The following is a 24233-nucleotide window of genomic DNA, read 5'->3' as shown; positions in this document are numbered from 1 at the left end:
AAATAACATAATATTTACTCCCAGAAGAGGAAGAAATAGGAGCAGGCCCCCACACATCAGAATAAATGGTGTCAAATAACTTCGAAGCTCGCATATTTATTGATTGAAAAGGAAGAGCATGGCTCTTACAAATATGACAACTTGAGCACATGCTAGACTCACTGACAGGACTTACACTGGACTTCTGTAATAGTCCGTCTACAACAAGACTTTGAATGAAAGACCAACTACAATGTGTTAAACGATCGTGCCAAAGAGATGGCATATCATACTATGTGATATTGACTTCACTATGACTGGGAAAGGAACTGAAACACAAGACTTAGACACTTTTGGAGCTTCTTCAATGACGTACATGTCTCCTTTGCAAACACCCTCAGTGAATGTCTTTTTGGTTCGAGCATCCTTAACATAAACAAAAGGAGTAAACTCAACAGAGGAATGGGTATCATCAATAAGCTTTGACACAGAAATGATATTTTTCTTAACATTTGGAACAATTAGAACATTCTTTAAGGGTATTGAGGAATGAACCATGGATAAGTGTGCATTTCCAATATGTGATATTTTGTGATGGAAACCATCTCTTGTGACGACTGAGCCTTTAGCTAAATAAGGAAGAGCACTAGAAAGCTTACCTATGTCACTAGTTACATGAGTTGCAGCACCAGAATCCACATACCATTGCCCTTTCTTATTTTGCTTGAGATTGACTTTAGACAACGTTGTCATTAGAATCTGCTGCACATCAGGGAAAATGTTCGATGTCGCAGTCGTGTTCGAAACAGATGACCCTGCTGCCTTATTGTCACGCCTAACCTATTTTCTCTTGTTTTGTGGGTTATGCCAACATTCTGACTTCACATGACCTCTTTTATTGCAATAAAAACAAGTAGGTATCCTTCGTGGTACATTTGTCTGTGCATTTGTGTTAGGTGTAGGAATGATACCTCGCCCCATCCCTGTCTGTGAGTTCCAAACTCTTGGATGACTTCCTTCTAAAGCATGGGTCCCAGTGACCAATACATTGTGACCACCAGAATGAACTAATTCATGTCGCGGTACACGATTCGCTTCATGCTGAATCAATTTTGCTTTCAAGTCTTTAAAAGAGGGAAGAACAGGCAATACCTCTAGAGCAGTGCAGAAAACATCAAAGTCTGGCCCCAATCCACTCAAAGCCTGTTGTACCCTGTCACTGACTAGATGCCCTATAATGGCAAGCTCATCGCTGATATTTTTTATCTCATGTATATATTCCAAGACTGAACGTGTGCCTCGCTTGATATCATGAAATTGCCTCTTGAATTTTAGAAATCTCGCTTCTGATACTTGAGAATACGTGGTAGCAAGTACATTCCACAACTCAAGTGTTGAAAGATTACCATCAACACCCGCCAAAACTTCTTCTGATAGTGTGGAGGTGATATAAGCAACGAGAGATTGATCATGAGTCATCCACATCTCATATTCAAGATTGATTTCTGCAATGGTCTCTTGAACTTACCCTGCAGCATTCTTCACCTCTTGCATAATCCATTCACGTGGCGCAGGTGTGGTGCCATTGAGATGTCCATAGAGACGCTGACTCTTGATGAACGGGACTATTTAACGTTTCCATGTCAAATAATTGGTATGATTTAGCTTTTGTGAGATGAGTTGGGAGAGGAAATTGGACGACAAGATGCTGGAATTGAAGTGGAGATCCATAAATGCAATAATCAAAAAATAGGGAGAAAATAGAAATTTTGAGATTAGGGGTAGGTGGCTGACGGTAGGGCAGACAGTAGGATTAGGGCAGATGGTAGGGTTAGGGCAGATTAGGGTAGACGATAGGATTAAGGGAGATTAGGGCAGAAATTTGGGGATTAGGATTAGGGCAAAAATTTGGGGATTACGGTAGAAAATAGAGATTTGAGGATTAGGGCAGAAAAGAAACAAAGATTAGGGCAGAAATTAGAGATTCTTATCGAACATTCTCAATGGCAAAACCTGCTCTGATACCATGTAAGATTTTGATATCTAATACCAAACCACCGAATGAAGTTAGATGCAAGAGGAGGAAGAGAAAAGTGGGCTGCACGTCTAAGCAAGAGAGAGATGAAAGAGAGCAGCAACGAAATGACGTCTGCCTCTTGTTATCATTATATACTAATCACGATTTAAGGTACATCATAAAATACACAAAATAACAATAAGATTTACAAGTATGTCACCGCACTGATGTGTTGGGCGTGTGGATCAAATGGGTCGGGTCTGGGTGAGCCGAACCATATGTACAAACTTAACAGTTCTGTCATGATTCTGGTTTGGACAGTCGTGTACATGTGGTGATTGAACACACGCAGCTTTATTTTCTGAGCGGATCCAAGATAAATCAATTGTATTTCTCTATTTTCTCGAGATGCAGTTGATTAGTTTAAAGCGATCAGATTTACCTTTATTTCCTGCCAATGACTAAGAGGTTCTGATTTAAGTTGAGGTCATGTGGTCAAAAGTTTCCATTGACTAATGGTGATAGTTTTGAGATTTTTATTTCTGCATACAGTGGGTTATTAGTTGTGTTGCTGGTGTTTTGATTCTCTGGACAATCAGATGCTTCGGACCTGATTTTTTGTCAACTTGTTTATGTTGTTGAGTTGGATGTTGTGAGTGTATTATGGTTGAAAGTGGTTCGAGCATATCACATGTATATATATATATATATATATATATATATATTCTGTCTTGTCATATCAGATTTGTATGTGTGTTCAGCAGTACACCTTGAAGTGAAAGCCACATCAATCCTGCATTCTGTTATTTCTAGCAAATTGTGTGAACATTTCATGGCTGAATCAAAGTGCAATAAGGGAAGAAGATGTGACAAAGGTATTGGAGGTAGAGGAATGCTGAAGTACACCTTTTGTGGCAAGCCTAGACATTTAAAAGACACGTGTTGGGATGAACATGGCCGTTCCCCTTCGACACAATCTACTCCCCACAAAAACTGTTGCTCAGGTTACCACCACTTCGATTGCAGGAAGTTCATATGGATCTGACAATGATTTTGTTACTCTCAGTCAGGCAGAGATTGATGAGATATTATCTCATTGCACTCCTAATCCTGGAGCATTTAGAGCAATGGTGGACATTGCTTGCTCCAAAGATAATGCTTCACGAGATTGATGTAGGAGGTCCACTATCGATTGTGAGCTTCTAAACATTTCCATAGAGGCGCTTAGAGATTTAATGAGTTGAGGTCTACTTCAAAACCTCATAATGTGGTTTGGCCGATGGTAGTCTTTCTCCAGTTGTAGGTTTGGGAAATGTTTTTGTGTCTCCTACACTACAACTTAATCATGTTCTGCTTCTCCAAGAGCTTGTGATCAGTTAGTCACCTTACATAATGTGTTGTGTTTTTCAAGACTTATTGATGGGGAGGAGGATTGGTGGAGGCCATAAAGAAGGTGGCATGTACCATTTGAAACAACTAGTAGGGTCACCTATTCTATTCCAGAGTCACCTTTCACTCCATTGCAGTAGCATCTTCTATTGTGTCACCAATCCTTGTCAAAACTTTGTCAAATTATTCCTCAAATCACTCGTCCATTTTATGTGAAGCCTGTCAACTTGGCAAGCACCAATGAAGCACCCTTTCTGCTAGTGACAGTCGATCAAGTAGTCAGGTTTTTAATCTCTTTCATGTCATTATATCAAGGCCAAGATTATTTCCTAGCCAGTGCAAGTGTCAATCTTATCTTCTTCTTCTTCATGATTTTTCAAGGTTGTTGTAGGTGTTCCAAATGAAAGAGAGATTTGAAGCTTCATGTCTTCTTAAATACTTTGTCATTAAAATAAAGAATCAGTTCTGATATTGCGTCAAGACTGTTCTCACTGATAATACTCTTGAATTCAAAAATAATCAGTTACTGCAATAATATTGTGACTATGGCATTCAACCCCAAACCTTTTGTGCTGACACATCTCAACCGAATGGTGTAGCTGAATGAAAATATGAACATTTACTTGATGTTGCCCAGACCTTAATGCTACAGTCTAATACCCATGCTGCACACGAATCTTAACTTTACCTTCTCACATCAAGTGCAACAAAGGGAATCAACCTCTCAGACAGCAGCTGCGCAATGATCTAAAACAGGAAAAACGGGATGCACTATCAATCATACAGACGATGGGAAAAAATCAACAATAAAAGGACCAAAGAACAGAAAAATAGTGCATAGAAAAGTGGAACATGGAACCACCTGACCAACTCGTCCGAAGCCACATATGATGATATGATCTTGTAAATCATCAGTCTGCAAACAATCAAATCCCCTAAGCACAATAAGCTATTCTGAAAAACTGGAAATCTATAGAAGTGGTTAGAGAATATAAAGGGTAACCTACATATAAGATTGCAATCCTTAAAAAAAGAAAGAGCATAATCAAGAAATTTGCAGACTTGACAGAAAATACTTGCAACAAAAAGAAAAAAACATTTCCAGGCAACAATCACAATATTTTCTCTTGAGTTTTCCCCCAATCAAGCTACAATGTTGCTCAACAGCTGAAAAAGGGGTGCCTTCACAGCAATCATGATAGCGAAAGCCTTAGCATCATAGAAGAGAATGAGTCAAGAAGGAGGTGAACTGTTGAAATTGAACCAAAATGAAGTTCAAAAAGCTAGTAGCAGCAACTGCCTGGGTATTGGCACAGGCAAAAACTACACGTTGGGTGCACAAGCTTAGGAGATTTATAGGAAAAGTTCCAACTTTAAATGCAAATAACCATGAAAATGAATAGCCAGGCACACACCTCCACTTTGGGAAAGCTTCAAAATTGGGGAACAACAAACAAACAAAAGTTAAGACCACAAGGAATGTACCACACCGATCAAGATTATATAAGACACAATAAAATCAACAAGCTTAATAATGTTGTTTTCCATTAACAGAAGACTGCAGATGCTCAGACCAACCACGCATGACAATATGAATAAAATGTCATCAACTTCAACATAATATTCAGGAGGCAAAAAAACAGTGATATTCCACTTTGTGGAAGTCAAGCAAAATTATTATTTTCTACCAGTCTGTTCATTAGCTCACCTGATAGCAGACAACAGGTCCTGGACTAGTTTGCTTCAATAGAACAGAGCTACAGCAAAAGAGCACTTACCTCACTTTCTACAGGCAGCAAGCTCCGGACGTCATGCTGCTCAAACCTAGAAGCTATCAATTGCCCTCCAGCAGCCAACCATGGTGTCAATGCCATTGAAATCCCAACCACCAGAAATAACAAAGATGAAAGTTGAGAAGGCATTATTCCCTGCAATGGAAAAGTAAAATCCATGAGAAGATTAAGTTTCGTTCATGACTTCCAATAAAAAAGTTTAGTGTGTCCTGTTCCCTTTCTCAGTTTAAACTCCAATAATACAACACAGAATAATATATGTGACACAAGTAAATATTTACGGGTATCCATATTATAGTCCCAGGGAAAAAATTAGAGCTAGTGAACTACAAGTTAAATCATAAGCATACCTGATTAACAGCCTCACCAAATGCTACAAATGCAAATTCCCCACCGGGTGCAAGAAGGAGGCCAACTCTTAATGCGGCTATCGTTGATATCCCAAAAGCTCTCCCCACTAACGCTACCAATATAGTTTTACCAAAAATTAAGAGAGCGAGAATCCCAGTGATCACTGGGAAGTTTGATATGAGAAGTTTTGGATCAATAGACATGCCAACCTGAAAAAATTATAGGCAGGAAAGATAAACTGCATATTTTTCAAGTAATTAAATTAGCAAACAAAAAAATATTAAAAGATCTAAATATCAGTTTTGGCTTCTAAAGAAGAAGTTGTTCCATGACCTAGAACAATGTACAACTTGACGGAAGGCAATAAGACTTGATTGGATCTAAACAATCAGATACAAAATAATGTCTAGCATTATGCCCTGTATATATGTAATGTCATTTTGTAATTTATTATGTCTTTCTAGGGCTCTTAAGCCCATGCCACCACCCACCCCCCCACACTTTGTGGATTTTCCGTTGGATACAACTGCATTGATTCATCTAAACACTATAATGCCTAGCATTTTCCCTAAGGGACACTTAAAACTTTAACTGTATTAGTGAAATACAACAGTGTTTTTGGTCTTGGGCATAAAAAAAGAACTTTATTCCCTGGAGGTGAAATCATAAAAGAGTATAAATCCTACCAACACCCAATGACAATCTAATCTAGGTGGAAAAAAATATCTACTATGATGCGAGAAGGGTTATAATTGAAGTAGAAAGTTCAGGATCCAAAATGGGAGATGAAATTAAATCTCAACGAGTGGCCGTTTTGGGCACTTTATTTGTGCAAAAAAGAAAATGAATTTTAGTCCAATTATTGTACAGGAAAATTTGTGACAGTGCCAGGACGAGGCTGCGAGTTAAAGCCTAAAGGTCACACATTGAAATCAATTCAATTAAATGTGTTTTAAAGGGAAAACAATAGAAATTTTGTTGCCGGATACGGATTGGGATCCAGACCTGAATCACACATCACACACTTGTGTGGAGTTCGCACCCGATAGAATGGATGCAAAACGGGGCATCAGGTGCGCTGAACAAAAAAAAAAAGAAAGGAAAGAGAACCCAAGGGAGAAGAAGGAGGCAGAAGAACAGGAAGAGGAAGAACAAGGAGGAAGGAGAAGAAGAAGGAGGGAGAAGGAAAAGACGTGAGGAGGAGAAAGATACATCCAACAATGCTTGTGAGAGAGTCTGAGAGACAAGAAATAGAGAGGAAGTGAATACCTGTGCCAGTTTTCCAAAGGGAATGTAGTGGCAGCTAGTAGAAGAGGGTAGCTGGTTATATCATTGGATCCATCAAACAAAGAAACCTAGTAGGGTTTCTTAGAGGTAAGAGGCTGCTGCAAGTAAGCCTGGGCATCGAGCCGGCCCTGCCCGATAACGAGTCGGGCCCGAGCCGACCCGACATCCAAAAACCAGACCCAGGCCCAGCTCGATAAAATTTAAAAAATATAAAATAATTAATTGTAATAAAAATATTATAATTATATATAAAAATTAATAAAAAAAAATTTAAAGCCAATTATCAGGCTTGAATCGGGCCCACCCGGGCTGGCCCAGGTCCCTTTTTCCCGAACCCGGGCCCAGGCCCCAGTCAGGCCGAGTAGCAGGTACCCGGTGGCAGCCCAACCCAATGCCCAACCTTAGCTGCAAACCTGCAGCGGTAGCAGCAAAAAAGGGTCCCTCTAACTTTCAACCATTATCACACATCATGTACGGGTATTATATGGTAATACGGCAAAATTGTATATCTCGAGAATATGTCAAGAAATCTCGGCAAATTTTTAAAAAATTTAAAACATTAAATAAATCCTAAAATTATAAAAAATAAAAAATCATAAAAATACGAAAAAAATGTGTATAATACACGTTATTTATTTTTTGGCCTTTTTTAGAAAAGACATGTTTTTTTCACGTTTTATACGACTGACTGTTTTTTCATGTATTATATGAGTTTTTTTTTTCAAATAAGACACGTTTTCTGTGACAATGCTTTCAACTTAAAATTTTATTAATTAATCTTTAAGAAATGAACCAAAATAGAATTGATCAAGGTTGACCAAATCCATACATGAATGAAAATAACTATGGGTGCATTGAACACAGTTTAACACAATGACCCACATCCATGCATATCAACTCTAATGTGTTGGATTATAAATATACAAAAATAAGCATATATATATATATATATATATATATATATATATATATATATATATATATATATATATATATAACATGGGTACCTTAATTTTGGTGGAGTACCCATACCAGTCGGGTGCAACAAGGGTATGGGTACGATGGCGGGTGTGGCTCAAGTACGAGTCAATAGGTACCGAGTACAGTCAACATACCCAGGTCCATATCTATCCAAAAACAGACTCAGTCAATGTTGACCGAGTTCATTTTCGTCCAAAACTTAGGGTTTTCTTTCGTTTTCTTATTTCCTTTCAAAAACGCAGAGCCTCGACAAAATTGCGGGTGACATCCAGCGACCTCCGACAACCTCCAGCGACCTTTCTGCATGATTTATTTTTTCTTTTTATTGTTGTTCATAGTAGTATTTTTGTTTTCCTGCATGAAAATTCGAATAAAGTTTATATTTGATTGTCTAGGGGGCTGCTCGGTTGTCCATATGTTTAAAGTTTTTCATAGGTTTCTTAAGAACACGACTGCAAGATCCATTGATATATATTTTCTATGTTGTTTATTTGTTTATGTTGATATATTTTTTTATTTTGATATATATTTTCTAAGTATTTTTTCTTGTTTATATATATATTTTGAAAATGGTCCGTAACCGCACCGGCACCCGTACCTATGTGACATAGATATATGTGTGTGTGTGTGCTGGTATTCGATATTTATTGTGTTTCTTTCTTAGATTAGTTCCTGGTTGAGGACTACGACCTAGACAGTGCCTAACATTTTTTACTACATAGATCCTGTCTCACCGAGCTTAATTACATGGTAGCTTCTGAAATTTTGATAAACAAAATAAAACATATGAGCCAGCTATTGTTAACTTTTAATTAACTAATAACTTTAGATTCCAGCAATTAAAAAGAAACCGGGAAATAAACTGGAAGATGTTATGTTCAATTCTCTCAAATGCATTGGAAAGAAAGGTATTTGCCCTGCTTAATGAAAAATACCATAAGCTGTGGAATCCTCAAAGAAACAGCTAATTGAAACTGAAAACAAATAAAAGTAACACATACCGTCATGAAAAATAAACCTAACAAGAGGCCACGATATGGAGCAATGTCAGATTCAACCTGTAAAGAAAATTCAGTTTCTGCTAGGAGAAGACCAGCTAAAAATGCACCCAAAGCCATGGAAAGCCCAGCCTGTCCAGATAACATTTTATGGAAAGGTTAACCAAGATGCACACGAAGAACAGGAAAAGGAACCATCAGTTGTTGGCTTACCCTTGCAGTTAGGAGGCTTGTGCCTAGAATAACAAGAAGAGTATTTGCAGAAAATATCTCAGCATTTTGATTCTCTGCAATTTGCTTATAGATAGGACGAAGAAACTGCCATAAATAGACAAAGGTACTGAACATGAGTACAAGGTCCATTTGTTCTTATTAGACATTGCAAATAGAAAAAGAATAGCTGACTCTATTTGTGAACAACATGTATTCTAATAATTAATTAAACAACTCTTGATTGCCTTCTTTCACAAGTGTTTGAAGCCTTGGAGCATACAAATTATAAAGGAGATTCCACTGTCTTAATGCAATATACATACACATACATTTTTTTTTGGGCTGTATAAACATGCTTTCATGTTTTAATTACAAACATTTATCAGCTACAACTGTACAACTAAATGAGATTTCACTAACCAGGTTTTTAAAAATATTCCAGTGACACAAGTTGCTGAAGAAAGTGTGTATGACCACCATAGTACCAGCATCATTCTCCGTGAGGTATTTTGCAAAGTTCTTTTCTCAAAGTGTTACTATTGTGTAACGCTCCAATGTCATACACAATTAAACATGAAAAGGAAATAGATACAGAGTTTTTCTTTTTTTGTGGCGGAAGCAAAACATTACACACCTATATAATTGGCGTAAGCCCGATCACAGATAACTTGCTTGCGTAATTAGTGCATGGCATGATCTATCCTAACCACTATCGTGACTCACATTTCACTGAGTTCAACTGTGTTACTGCAATAACTACATCCCAACTCACTGCCTCATGCCGGGGATGGGCTCCTCTAAGTAGTACGGGGAAGGAACACTTTATACCAATGTTATAAAAGGTGTAGCGTATCGCGTATCGGTCGGGCTGACCTATACGCTGTATCGTAACGTATCGTAAACGTAGCGTAGCGTATCGTAAAATTAATTTTTTAATTTTAAAAAATATTTTAAAATCAGAAAAAATAGAGAAAAATTATTAAAAATCTGAAAAAATAAACAAAAAAATCAGAAATCAAGAAAAATGTATTCAAATATAAAAAAGATCATCATACATAAGGAACATTCATGTGTGTCAACAACGCATTCAAAAATTAAAAATTAGATATTCAAAATAACATAATAAGCATCCATCACAATTTTAAACTTGAAAATTTTATAGAATCTTAAGACTTAGAGTCTTAGGACTTTGAGTTTTAGGACTTATATTACATCACAATTTTACAAGTTCAAAACATATAGTTATCAACTTATCATCTTTCATGATTTAACGATAATATTTTCCAAATCGATGAATCCTTGGTTATTTTTTATGAAAATGTGCAAAATCTCTCCCTCCTACGTCTCTTGGAGTCTTTAAATACAAGAAGAGAGAGAGGGAAGAGTGTTTAAACTTTAAAAAATAAAAAATTTTGTGTTTTAACCCGTATCGTACAATACGGGGGTGTATCGCCCGTATCGTACGATATGGCCCCCATATCGCACGTATCGTGTGATACATATACGATACGGACGCGTATCGTCTTTAAACAGCATATTGTATAGGTTTTCTTGACCTATACGATACGTATCGTACAATACGCGTCCGTATCGTACGATACGGATAACATTGCTTTATACATCAATCCCTGCATTCACGGAAGGTTCTGATCACATGGGTCCCCAGACCCCTACACCAGTCTCGGACTTTTCAATCGCAACATGGGCCGATCTCAGACTTTTCATTTCTGATATACTGGACCATACTCGGACTTTCCCCTCATACCATCAACCTGGAAATATAAAACCGGCCCTAGGTCGTTGCCCACATTATAATGACAACTCAAGCCATAAGCAAACATTGCGTAAAGTAAATAAACAACCATCATGCTCAATCAATTCAATGCATGAGCATACTTTCACATCTATCATCACTACCCGGCTTTCATTACGCTCATCTCAGATCTAAAGCATAGGCTTATCATTAAACAACTCTCTCTTGGAACTCAATTACGAGTGTGTATCATCAACATAGTTTGAGTACCCTATATGAGTGTGGCAAATATTTCCAAAATCAGATACAACTAAATAATATGCATGTATGCATTCAAAAACTTAAACTTAACTCAATTTGCTTAAGCCAATTACCTAAACTTAAATTAATTCAAGCCATTAAATCTCAACTTTGCTAGTCTCAACAATCTGTAAACCACGTGATTAATCTAATTATATATTATGATTAATGAATCTTAACTAAAACTTTGTGTAGTCAATCGTCCGCCCGGCTTAATCTCAACTCTAGGTGCAGCCAAGGTGGTCTAACCAAAGCCGGATGGTAGCTGACCAAGATCTGCTACTAACCATAGCCAACTAAAGGCTAGCTGGGTCCCACGGCCTAGCTAGCTCACTGTCAAGTTTCATGATACGGCAAACCGGTGCATGGTTCGACATGGACTTCGGTAGCCTAAACACTTAAGTCACACGAACACTATTGGCACAGTTTGTTCGTTGCTCGTATGTGCTATGCACAAAACGAGAGAGTTCAAGGTTTCTATCAAACATTCGGCAGCATCTCATCTACCGATCTGATTTTTCTAGGTTCCGATCCATCAGAATCGTGAAGAATAGTTGCAGAGCGCAGCCTAAAAGAAGCAATTAAACTTTAGCTAAAATTTTACATGTAATCAAAAAAATTTCAATAACTTTCATCATACCTAAGAATCTGAGATTATAGCAAAATCTCGGCTCTAGATGATTACAATGCGCAAGAGAAAGGATTCAACAAAGTTTCATCGCCGACGGACACTTTCTCTCTCCTCTTTCTCTCCTTCTCTCTCTTTTTCTCCTCTCCTCCCTCTATCTCATTTCTCTCTTCCTCCCCTCCTCTCTCTTCTTTTCTCTCTTCCACCTCTCCCCCTCTCTCATTTCTCTCTTCCTCCTCTCCTCTCTCTTCTTTTCTCTCTTCCTCCTCTCCCCCCTCTATCTCATTTCTCTCTTCCTCCTCTCCTCTCTCTTCTTTTCTCTCTTCCACCTCTCCCCCTCTTTCTCCTCTCATCTCTTTCTCTTCTCTCTCTTCCTCTCCTCCCTCACGTTGGATCCCAAAGGGGTGGAAACCCCTATTTATAGCCCACATTTATTATTTTTATCACTTATTATATTATATTTTATTTTATCTTGAGGAGGTTTAGAAAAATGATAATATATTTTGAGGAGGTTTGTTTAATTAATCGGATTTAAATAATTAGTTGCAGTTCCGGTTTAGCTTAGTGTCTAATCCTCGCTCAAGAATTCTAATCTGTCATTAATTGGGTGCTTAAACTATTAAACTGTCATTAGTTAAACTTAATCATGATTAGAATTTAATCTTGATTAGCCAATTACTAGTCTACCCTTGGTCATATCTGAAAAACACAAGTTTGTCATTAACCAATGACCATAACACCTCGGTCTTACTGGATCTTGGACTATTTTAGTCTCCTAGATTGACGGCGAATTTTGTAACCATTGGACATCAATTTTCCATCTGGTTCAAAAGACTAAGTCATATACTTTTTATATGCACTATTTGTTTCAAATTTTGATGTAATGTCTTAGAAATATTCACATAGAAAAAAATAAAAACAAATAAAAATTAATCTAAAGAAATGCAAAAGAAACATATGTAGGACCATTGGGTAAAGCGAAACCACAAGCTATTGTCACAGATAATAAGAAAGGGCAATGTGCTGAGAATATCCTACTATAATACATTTAACTTATCAAAACAACTGTGAATTGTGATCAGCATTGAGACCAATAGAGCATAGAAAGTGAGAGGAATATTTGTCTGAATATTACCAAACGGCCTCCAACTATTATTGCAGCAATGGCAACGACTGCTTTCACAGCTGCCAACCCCAAGGCTTCTGCTATAGCTTGAAAACCAACCTAAACCAAGAGAACTAAGATCATTATGAAACAAAAACAAGGGACACATATAATCATCTTAAATCATTGAGAAAGAGGGAGAAAGAATCTACTATTGTTTCTAGACTCCTATTGCACTTATTTTTGTTCAGAGAAGCTAAATGGAAAGCTCTTGTGACTGCTTCCAAGTTTTCAAGTCCGTGCTCGACAAAAAAGATAACCTTCATATTATTTAACCTTCTAACCATTTGCTCTTATTCCCTTCTAGAGCCATAAATTTGGATGTTACAAGAGCCGCTTTTTTTTTTTTTTTGGTGGCTCAAAAGACACATTTAAACCTGAAAAATGGCAGACTTAACATGTGTGTCCTACTAAATCAGTCATGAAATCACATATACAAGGTTAGATTACACAAAAAATACATTAACCTCATGTATTTTAAGCTGTATAGTTATATAGGCAGGTGTGAGCTATGTGTGGACAATTGCTCACACTGACCCCAAAAAAATCTCTTAGATTTATATTGATATTTCTGAGCAATTTTTCTCATTTACATATTTTTGCCTCTTTAAAAAATTCAAATTTTATACTTAAAGTCCCTTAGCCAGAATTTTCTGGCTCCACCCCTGTATACATACATACATATATATATATATATATATATATATATATATAGATATATTTGTGTGTGTGTGTGTGTGTGTGTGTGTGTGTGCGTGCATGCAAAGGCAGAGATACATGGGGCAGCCTATCAAAAGTTTCATTTTTAAAATTCAAAATTACATTGTGATGCATTAAAAATTACATGGGGGTGCCCACATTAGACTTGGGCTGGTGACTCAAGCGCCCCTCAGCCAAACGATCCTGGTTTGCTACTCCATGTGTGTGTTGTGTGTGCATAAAGTCCATCCTATATGTACTGATATAAATTATGTAAGTCAATGATGCATTAAACAGTTCCTATAAAGATTTAAAATTTAATCCTGACTTTTTGTCAGCCCTATTCTAAACTTATTCAATAATGTGTGTGTGTGTGCGTGTGTGTCTATATATATATATATATATATATATATATATATATATATATATATATCATGTTACATTAGAATCTTGAAGAGAATGTACTTCTAAATTTTATAAACCCATTAATGGAACATATTCTGAAAGGATTGACTGTTGTAGTAAAAACATGAAAAGTAGTCATTTCGTAAACTTTGGGATTAAACTGAAACTTCACTAAATTTTCACTAAATTGAAATTTCTACATATCTCGTGCATGCAAATGCTACCTAAGCTGGAGAGGCTTATCTAGAAAAAAAAAAGGAAAAAGAATTCTTTCCTCCACCAACAAGGTCAGAAATCTCCGACTTTAATTGGAGCATATGACTATACTTCTCTCTTTCCTAGCTCTCTGTTTTCATTTGTACTAAAAGATCCATCTATTCAAGAGCCATGGGAAGCCCTCCAAAAAATTCCTGACCTGCATAGAATTACCCTATGACAATTATCTATTTTGTACCTTTCTGTTTTCCTTTTTTACTAAACATCTGACGAAGGGCCTTAGAAAGGTCTCCCTAAATCTAGTGCTCTCTTTCATTCTCCCTCTCTTTCTCCCCCCTTAATTCCTTTCTTCTCTAAGGCTGCTGTGATTGTAGATTGCACCATCATGTGGGCCAACATCCTTTAGAGGTTCAACAGGTATGGGGTTCCATGCACCACTTAAGCATATATTGAAATCCATGATTTTGCAGTAGAAATTTTGATTAAAATCATCATCCAATGGAATGACTGACCTGTTTCAGACTTTTGCAAATATCTCCAAAATTATAATTAGTTTCTAGGAACCTTCTATTATCCGTTTCTGCTTTCCAGTGTTTACTATGTTATTCTGTTTTCATCAGCATGTAAAATTTGCTCCTAGCTGCAGAAGTTGAACTTTTGAAGGTTGAATTGTCAAGGTTGTATTATTAACTATGTGTGCACATATTACTTTTGGAGATCAAGTGCTAGGAACTTGTTTGTTTTCAACTATGTAAAAATTTACATGTACTCCAGCCATTTCAGCATTATCCAGCATGACTAGTTTCATATGCATGCCCATCAGATCTCTGGAATCTGAATCGCAGAGTTATTTTATGTGAAGTTCTATATGTCTGTGTTGTTGTGCAAGTACATATATATGTCGACATCTACATATCTCTGTGTGTGTACATGCATGCACAAACTCACACACTCTTTTATATACATATATGTGTAAGGATCTGTGACGTAATTGAAATGAAATCCCAGGCAGTGCGCCAAAGTTTTGAGGCACAAGATGGACAAAAACAATATCTGAAATACTTGGTGGACAGACAGGAGGACCTCAATAAAGTCTTCAATGAATGTAATCAGAAAATATAAAGAATAGAAGCAAGGATGAAATCCCACACAGGGAATACAAAAGGAAAAACATGTCCTCTATTGACAGAGGATAGAAAAGGACTAGACATTGATGCTAGCCAACAGCTAAGTTCAATGTGCCTTAAGCAGCAGAAAAAACTTAAAAAATAAACAAAAAAAATAAGAGAAAATAAACAAAAAAAATACATTAGATACGTACACAGGTACAGATACATATACATACATATGCAACTAATAGGGACATTGAAATCTGCCAGGTGCTGGATGTTTCTGGATGACTAAATATTTAAAAGGCATAACTGAATGCCACATAAACTGTCACTAAAAACACCATAATCCGTCACTACACCATAAACCATTATTAGCTCTTCTGTTGCATGGAGTTCTTAGTGACGATTTTGAAATCTTTTGCCATTTGGTAGAGTGTGTGTGTGTGTATATGTATGTGTGTAACAACAGAGAGAGAAAGAGCAATATACGTCCAGGTACACATACGTATGGGCAAAACTATGAAGGTATCTAGACAACATATAATTACATAACTGCATACTTACATTCATATTTATGTTATTTAGTTACTAAGTTTAATAAAGTTGGTAAAGCTTACCCCTCCCTTTGAGGAATTTGGTGAGACAAGAGGAATCAGTATTAACAACACAACCACAGCCAGGTCCTGTAAAGTCCGTAAAGGTTAAGACATTTCCAAGAAAAATAACAGCCAACAAAGAAATATAAGTAACATAGCTGCAGGAGTCGCACAACATCGCACAACATAGTGCTTTCAGTGTGTCTCTGAGTGTACCTGCTAGAAATGATTTTACATGCAATAAACCAAGGATTGCACAATTTAAATTGTTTCGATCCGATCTGAGGGGTTAGATACATGAACATGGTTGGAAACTTAAAATCAACTGCTCACTTGGTCTTTTTCTTTTTACCAAAGCATATGTTCCTTTGAGCCTACTATATTTGATGCATTTTTAGCCATTGATTTTTCAATCTCCAGAAAAAACTTAGATACACATAGAATTTCAGCAATTCAAAAGATGATGTCAACAGAAAGAAACTCCATTGGTCAGACCAGTGAGGCTGGATTTATGAAAAAGGAAGACAATTATTGAAATATTAATATCTAGTTGGGAGAAGGAGAAAGGGAGAGGAAGAGAATTTAGTCCAATAAATTTTACGCTGCAAACATCATTATTTGTGTTTAACACTGGTGGACATCTAAAATCCAAATAAACATTAGATTTGGGAAAAATAGAATAGCAACTGTTGTCATACTGGATGACACAACAAATGGCAGATAAGGTGGATGCGATTTGCTTAAGAAGAAAATGCACTTAGCCACTCATATCTATAGATTAACCACCCCTACCAAGAATTGCAGCCATAAATTAGTTATACAAATATAATCACATCAGGATCAAACTTAAAAGAGTAACAGGTGATAGGACGTAAATTAGTGAGTTGTCAATTATCAGAAGTTATGCAGTAAATGTCCTACAGTATCATATGGTAATGCCTCTACAAATTACGGCACATAATGTGCTGATTGGGATTTATGTTATATTGCAAAGTTGTAACACTGTAGCGTATGATGAGGCCTTTACAAACACTTGAGGGACCAGGACCTAGATTTTTGGATTTTGGGTTTTAAGAACCCTTCAACCCCCAAGCATATGCATTTTCAAGAGTAATGTGGAGGACATATTGTTTGAGGAGGAAAACTTTGATTTAAGGCTGTATTCACGTGTAGGAGACCATTCTCACATTGGAGAAAGAGGCTTCTACTCAGTGCCTCGGAGGTGTTTTTTGCCATGAAAGTAATGTAACATTTTCTTAGCCTGAGTAAGCATTGGATAGCAGTTACCGTCTGGTTAGTGCTAGTCCCACTAATGCAAGGAACGTTCCCGGTGGCCACCGCTGCCAGGTGTTTGAAAAAGCCTCCCATCACTGGGTCAACCAAGCAATTAGCATCATGTGGTAAAATTTTGGCTGACATCGGTGGGCTTTGCAATAGTTGTGCCACTTACGCTAGCTCACCGGTTGCCTCAAAATCTACTTCATCTTCTGTTGCTCTCACCACCCCAAATTGACGAGGTTCAATCACCAAAAACATTTCTCTAGTGAATACAACCTTCATAACCTTGTTCATCATTTTGGTACCTTCTTTCTCACGAATGTCCTCGTTGAGTTTCTATTCTTTCGGTTTTAGTTGATTGTTTGTGATTCTTTTTCATAGCTTCTTGTTTGACCCCAAATGATTCCATCCTTTTCTTCATCTGATCATCAATGTCGTCCATTCTCTTTGCTAAGCCAATGAGTTTTTTGTTCATGCACTCTTGCATTTGAGTAATCATGCCAAAAAATTCTAGATGATGTAGAATTGGAACGAGAAGATGATAATGAATGCCATACATTCAAAATTTGTACTTGACAAGTTTATTTCTCAATGTTTAAAACTTTCAGTTAAACTGTTGGATCATAACATTAGTTTGTCAAACTAATGATTGTTAATTTGCTATATTGTCACGTTTATGAATGACATGCTTTTTTAATTTTGGTAGAAATGGTTTTTTTATCTTATCCTATTTTTCTATATTTTTTTATTTTTTGTACCTTCCAAATTAAAAAAAATAAGTTTGCAATTTTTACATTGAGTCTCATGAAGGTTTCTAGCTATTGGTCTCACCAGGACACATTATGCTAAACACTTGCAATGTTTGAGCAATAATGACAAAGTCAAACTAAACAACTAAAACAAAGAAAAAGAAACTACCAAGTTATTAGTTATACGATTGAATTGTGATCTATTAACTATATTACATTTTACCACATAAGTCTCTGGTTCAACTTGGGTCAGGTGTGCACCTAGACTTTGATATAAAACAAATAGTCTGGTGCAGCGACGCTGCTGACTATCACATTGTTGTGTATGATTCACGCCTGAGTTGCATTGGTACAGGTGCAGTGACTAAGCAAGTTGGTGCAACATTAAGAAAAAGATAAGATATAAAGAAATGATCAACCCATCTATCTATAAGAAACAGTAATAGGGAAACTTACAGCTACAAGCACATAAAGCTTAAAAAGATGAGCAGCACAGACAAGTATCACTTGTCTATATCTCAAAAAGTGAAAGCCTGTGCTATTAGACATGTATATGATGAATGATGAATATAAAAAATGTTGGAAATTTATAAAAATTAGAACTAGAAAAAAAAAGCAAGAAAAATAAATGTTTTGATAATGAAGGTTTTAAGAAATTCACATAAGGTATCTAAGAAAATTTGAAGTATAAAAGTTATGCAATAAGAAAATCATATTTAAGATGCAAATGCAAAAGTAGATTTGATTGCAAGTATCTAGTGTAACTGACAGTATTCTGATAATTTGAAAAGAACTGTCGTTTGAAATATCATGATATCACCCGCGTAAATCATTCTTCCCTGAAAAGCATCTATAGAAGGCAATTGTTTCAATACATTGCTATAAGTGTGATTATGATACATAACATAAAATATGTTTGTGTTCTGACGGATGAAGGGACAGAGGGAAGGAAAGAAAGAGAGAGGTGTTGCAATCACATTCTTCAAGAAATCAGCAATAAGGTTACAAGGATATGCTCTAACTTTGACTTCCAGAGAAAATGTTGAGATACCTGGAAAAGTAAAACAGAAAAGGTTGCACGCCCATGACGTGATGTGCTTTCACCTCTTTCTTGCAAAACCTGTATGGGAAGCAAAAAAGGGAACAGATCACTCCACCCATCAATTTATGAAAATGATGAAATTCCAGTCTCACAAAAAAGAACGGGTAATACTCAAATAGAATAGTCATAGCAACTGGATTTACATAGAATTATTTTGTATCTGAAGAAAATCTTAGAGAAATGCATTTAATTGGAAGTGAGGGTTACATCTTTTCACAAAAAGAGCATCAGCTTCAACCTAACTTTAAAAATGACATTTGGACCCCAAAACGAACTGTAAAAGCACACCACCAATAGTATTTAAAAAAGAATAATCCAAGCTACAAAAATAATAAATTGTGTTTACCTGACATTTTTTGCCCAGAAGAATGACTGCAAAGTTCTTATTTCATATCGCCAGAAAAGAAGAAAAAGAACAAAAAAAAGTCACCAAAATTAACAGGTGGATTATTACATACACTAACAACTCTTGTACATGACCTTTTTTGTTTTTAATAAATTCAGGTTCTGTGCTTATACATTTGTCTGAGTGGATTTCAATGTTGTGTATATCTGTTTTATACATTTAGCTAAAATACAACATGCATTATCCTTCAAAGGTTGACCTATTCCGACACATAAACTTCCCACTTCCCATTGAAATAGGCCTACACAAGGAAAGGCACTTGTTTTTTTTGGTTATTACGAACTAGTTGCTACTTGTGAGGTGTGGATAGCAAGTCCCTCAACCTCTAAAGCCCATTTCTATAGTGGACCAATTCATTAACAAAGTTGGTGACTTGATGATAGGGGAGCCAGCAACAAGGACTGTGTGCCTATTGAAGAATGAGGCTTATGTCATATATACAGCTGTTCCATTGTTAGGCATAAAGAGAGAAAAATAATCTCCCCAAAGGAACCAGCCAATTCTCTTGGTCCATGGGGTGGACCCAAAGTTTCATATCAGAAGCTAGTTTTAAGAAACCACCTCTTTGAACTTTGAATTTCAAAGCATTATTTGTGAGTAATGTATCAAGTCCATCTTGTGCTATTTTGCTTCATCGCCATTTTCTCTTTGATCAGCATTCTCAAAAGGATCTCAGACAACCTACCGAAGCATACAACCCAGGACAGTTTTTGAAGTTTCTACTTTTGGTTCCTTTTGGTACATCAAATTCATGCAATTCCGATCCATATAACTATATTGATATTATTCAAAGGTAAAATGGCCTCTCCGTAGCTAAATCATCCATAATATATAATATAAGGGTGTTCTATTGTGTTGTAAAGTCCTATCCAAGACTCAAAGCATGAGGGGATGCTAGAGTTTAGTAAAGTCTCCTCCACCTACAGCACATTCTTATATAATGCTCAAGGCTCTATGTTGTTTCCAATTTTTAAGTATCTATCCCAAGCGAAATGGACCATAACTATATAGCCTCTTTCCAATGGAAGCCAAGGAAAACATCTCAAATTATTTCAATAATGGACAGAAGTTGTGGGCCTGGAGGTATAATATTAATGGTTTTGTTTCAAAGCACTTGCCATCCTTTGGCTATTAGGGGCATCTCGAAAATCTTGGTCGAATTATGAGGAGAAAGCACAAACTTCTGAGGTCGAGTTTTGGTTCATTAGTTCATAATTCTGTATCACTTTTATTGACATTGACTTAGGGTTTTTATTGGCATTGACTTGGGGTTGCCTCACAATAATCATGAGGGAGAAAGCACAAACTGATGCCTCAATGTATTTCAGAAAGAAGCAACTAGCTCCGGTTTTGAGTGGCATTCACCCTGTTATTGAGCAACATGATCTTGCTTGTGAAGGTTCTCCCTCATGCTCATTTTTTTCCTTTTTCTTCTATTTTTGCCTTAATAACGGAACGATCATAAGCTAGGGCATAAAATTGGGAGTGGATCGTTTGGCAGGTTTACCTTGGTGAGGGTTTCGGTTTGATTCTGTCAATTAATTTCTAGGAGGGGTCCTTAGAATGCTCTCTCTCTCTCTCTCTCTCTCTGAATTTGTTTCCGTCTTGCATGTCGACATGTGTTAGAATTATTGTAAATACTCATATATGTTTTCAGTTTATGTATGTGTGTGTGCACATGCATATTCTATAATGGTTATATCTTATATGATTAAATGCATGTATAGTTGCAATTTCACACACACACACACATATACATAAACAGATACATATATATATATATATATATATATATATATATATATGACTGATATGTATACCTGTACATTATTTTTGTTTTTTATTCTTTTTTATATGTCCATTTCTGTGCGAGCTCAGCCTGGTCAATCAGGGTTTGACCAAGCTGGAGCTAGCCAACAGCTAGCTCTCGAGCTGCTCTCTCTCCCTTTTATTTCTAATTTTTCTTTTGTATAAATAGGTGATGTATTTGTTCATAACTTCATATGTATGCTGTCTTTGAACAGCTTTTGAGGGCTTAATGCATATTATCCATTCATTTCAGTTCAATGGATTTTTTGGCTTTAGTGTCGATTGATTATGTTCTTTAAGAGTGTGTGTAACAGCTTCGTTTACATGGTATCAAAGCTAGATCTCTGATTTTATTTTTTTCAGGATGTTTCTCTCTTGTGCTACTGCTGTCGTCAAGAGCTGCTGAATTTCTCTAAGGACCTGTGTCAGTGTTGATTCATGCTGCCCATTTTTTCAGGAAAGTGGTTGTTTCATTACTGAGAAAACAAGTAAAGAAAGCTGGTTTGGTTGTACTACTATAAGTCAAATTGCTCTAATGTTGGGCTGCTGGTACAATTTCTTTGTTTCAAGTAAGCTACTATAGCCTATTCCCTAGAATTTTAATCCATGAAATACTCCAAAAGTTCCATCGACCATGGAAGTTATGTTGCCCATTCAAACTTAATGGAACCAATTACACAAAGCAAAATGTTTCGAGATGCATATCAAAGCAAGCATTTTTCGGGCTTCACTTGATGTACCTCAATTCAACATTTTCACTTTTTCTCCAAACTCTAACCATTTCATAATGTCCATGCTCCATTTGAACAGGATCTTGCTTCAAGAAAGTATATGGATCTTAAATCCGTTCGTTCAATACATGTTCTCATGGTTGTCCGACACAAACAAAATGTTGGACAGCAATACAGTGTGTTCCTGTTCCAACTTACACAAATGCAGGACAGCAGAACAGTATGTTGTCTCAACCTATGCAAATGTTGAGCAGATTGACGGCCTGCTCCAAGGGCACTGATTAACCCTGTTCCTGGAATAGCAGGACAGGATTTAAAGTTCTCGCCCTTCCAAATCAAATGCCCTATTAGGCACACAAATAAAGTCCTTTAAAGTTTTGTTTCTGTTTTCTTTTCAACTACTTTTTCCCTTATTCTTCTTTTCCTTCTTTTTTCTTCTTCCTTCTTGTTCTCACTTTTTGAGACTGCCTAGGCCCCCAGCTAGTCCTTTTGGTCCACTACCTAAGCTCACCTAGTGCTTTTGACTGCATAATTTGTGGGACCTTCATTTTTCAAGATCTTATGCTATGTACCCAAAAGAGCTAGGCAGACCTAGGAGGCAGATCACATAAAAAGCCTAGGTGAGGCCGAGGAAGTAAATTAAATTTTTCAGGTTGAAATTTGAAAATAAAAAAAATAATAATTTGAGCCACCTAGGTGCCTCAGCCTAGGCTTCTGTGCCCAGCACCTAAGCATGCATTCAGCTACTAATATCTTAGCACAAGTACACGACCCACTATATATATCATATTTCTATGGTACAGTAAGCAAAAAAAAATAATATTTGTTAATATAAATATATATATATATATATGAGAAATGAGAAAAGCCATTCCACTTTGGGGCTGGATTCTCAAGTCCCTTGCCCTCCCTAGGGCCGATAAATCTTAGGGTGGAGGGGATGGTTGTGAAGAGGAAAATGAAAAGGTCTAAGGAGGTGAGAGAGCAGATGAGTGGGTGAGAGAAAAAAGAAGGTTAGATAGTTGGTCACAAAATGGGACTCGTTCAGCGCATTTCACATATAATATATATAACCTGAAGTACGACAGCAGTGGAAGATAATGCTAGTCCATTGCCAATCACAATTGCTGCAGGACCTGGCAGCCCAGATGCAAAATGTGCAATGAAGCCGACCGCTACTGCAGTCGCAAGGACCTACATATCCAATACCATAAAAATGTTAATACCGCACCATAAAATTAAAAATAATAATAATAATAATAAAATGGCATACCTGAGCAGAGCCTAATCCGAACACATATTTTTTCATTGAGCTAAGCCTTTCAACAGAGAGCTGCAAGAATAATAACAAGATTCAAACTCATTTTCATGGTTTGCAAGCTAAAAATCAAACTTTCTTAGTTGCAATTTAAATTGGGAAGGTTGGTTATAAAAGTTTCACCTCAAGCCCGATGTTAAACAACAAGAAAACAACACCAAACTCTGCAATTGCCTTTGTCCCATGAACATGACGGATGATAGAGAGGCCATATGGCCCGATTAAGATACCAGCTGCTAAATAGCCAAGCACAGGACTTCCTACAAAAAACAAAAAAAAAAAAAGGAAGAAGAACCCATGATACTAAACAGGACTAGAATAAAATAAAAACCCTAGAAGACTTAGCTAACCAAATTTCAAGAAGAAAGTGCATACACAGACATGGTACCAGAAGCAAAAGTGCTAAACCAAAAATCTCATAAAATGCTAAAATCCCATCATCTATCAGATAAAGGAAAATGTAAGGTGAAGTTTTAGGAAATTGTATAACTCATAACACAACCATTGACATTTCAACGAAGATTCCGACAGCAAAATACCACAACATAAAGATCCTCACAGAGTTGAAGACCCTCACCATCAACAAAGGAAACAGGGGAAATAGTTGTCCCTTGAATGTACATTTAGATGAGAGAGAGAGAGCCATATGACCTACAATTTTTCCTCAAAAAGTCATCTCACCCTCCAAAACTGAGAAAGCTAAGTTATGTGGACACAGCATCCTGCACTGCACCAGCATCAACATGATGCGGATGTGGGTGGATGCATATGCAGTACCAATGGAGCAGACCGCACCTGCTCCCATTCTTGATGGTATAAATAAAATAAAATAAAATAAAAAAACCTCATGGCAGCATCATCCCGGCTCTCTCTCTCTCTCGTGTTTTTCTCACACTCACTTTCCACTTTCTTCTTTTCCCTCTTTCTTTTACCTTTGGTTGACCTTTAAAAAAAAAAG

General features: G+C 36.7%; 1 protein-coding gene across 2 annotated transcripts in view; it reads right to left on the bottom strand.

Moving 5' to 3' along the window:
• LOC116266483 (K(+) efflux antiporter 1, chloroplastic-like) overlaps positions 1-24233 on the bottom strand; it is a 54223-nt gene that overhangs the window by 17460 nt on the left and 12530 nt on the right. For both annotated transcript variants that reach the window (XM_031647739.1, XM_031647740.1), the window contains exons 5-16: positions 23399-23535; positions 23231-23290; positions 23032-23151; positions 18961-19029; positions 15904-15969; positions 12825-12914; positions 9009-9113; positions 8799-8927; positions 5529-5738; positions 5164-5313; positions 4248-4301; positions 4074-4132 (exon numbers count right to left, since the gene is read on the bottom strand). In XM_031647739.1, the coding sequence (XP_031503599.1) occupies positions 4074-4132; positions 4248-4301; positions 5164-5313; positions 5529-5738; positions 8799-8927; positions 9009-9113; positions 12825-12914; positions 15904-15969; positions 18961-19029; positions 23032-23151; positions 23231-23290; positions 23399-23535 (1249 nt within the window). The remainder of the gene's footprint in view (positions 1-4073; positions 4133-4247; positions 4302-5163; positions 5314-5528; positions 5739-8798; positions 8928-9008; positions 9114-12824; positions 12915-15903; positions 15970-18960; positions 19030-23031; positions 23152-23230; positions 23291-23398; positions 23536-24233) is intronic.

The sequence above is a fragment of the Nymphaea colorata genome, chromosome 12 (genome assembly GCF_008831285.2).
Source record: "Nymphaea colorata isolate Beijing-Zhang1983 chromosome 12, ASM883128v2, whole genome shotgun sequence".
NCBI classification, from domain to species: Eukaryota; Viridiplantae; Streptophyta; class Magnoliopsida; order Nymphaeales; family Nymphaeaceae; genus Nymphaea; species Nymphaea colorata.
The sequence above is the reverse complement of the archived record's forward strand: the minus strand, read 5'-3'. Positions and strand labels throughout refer to the sequence as shown.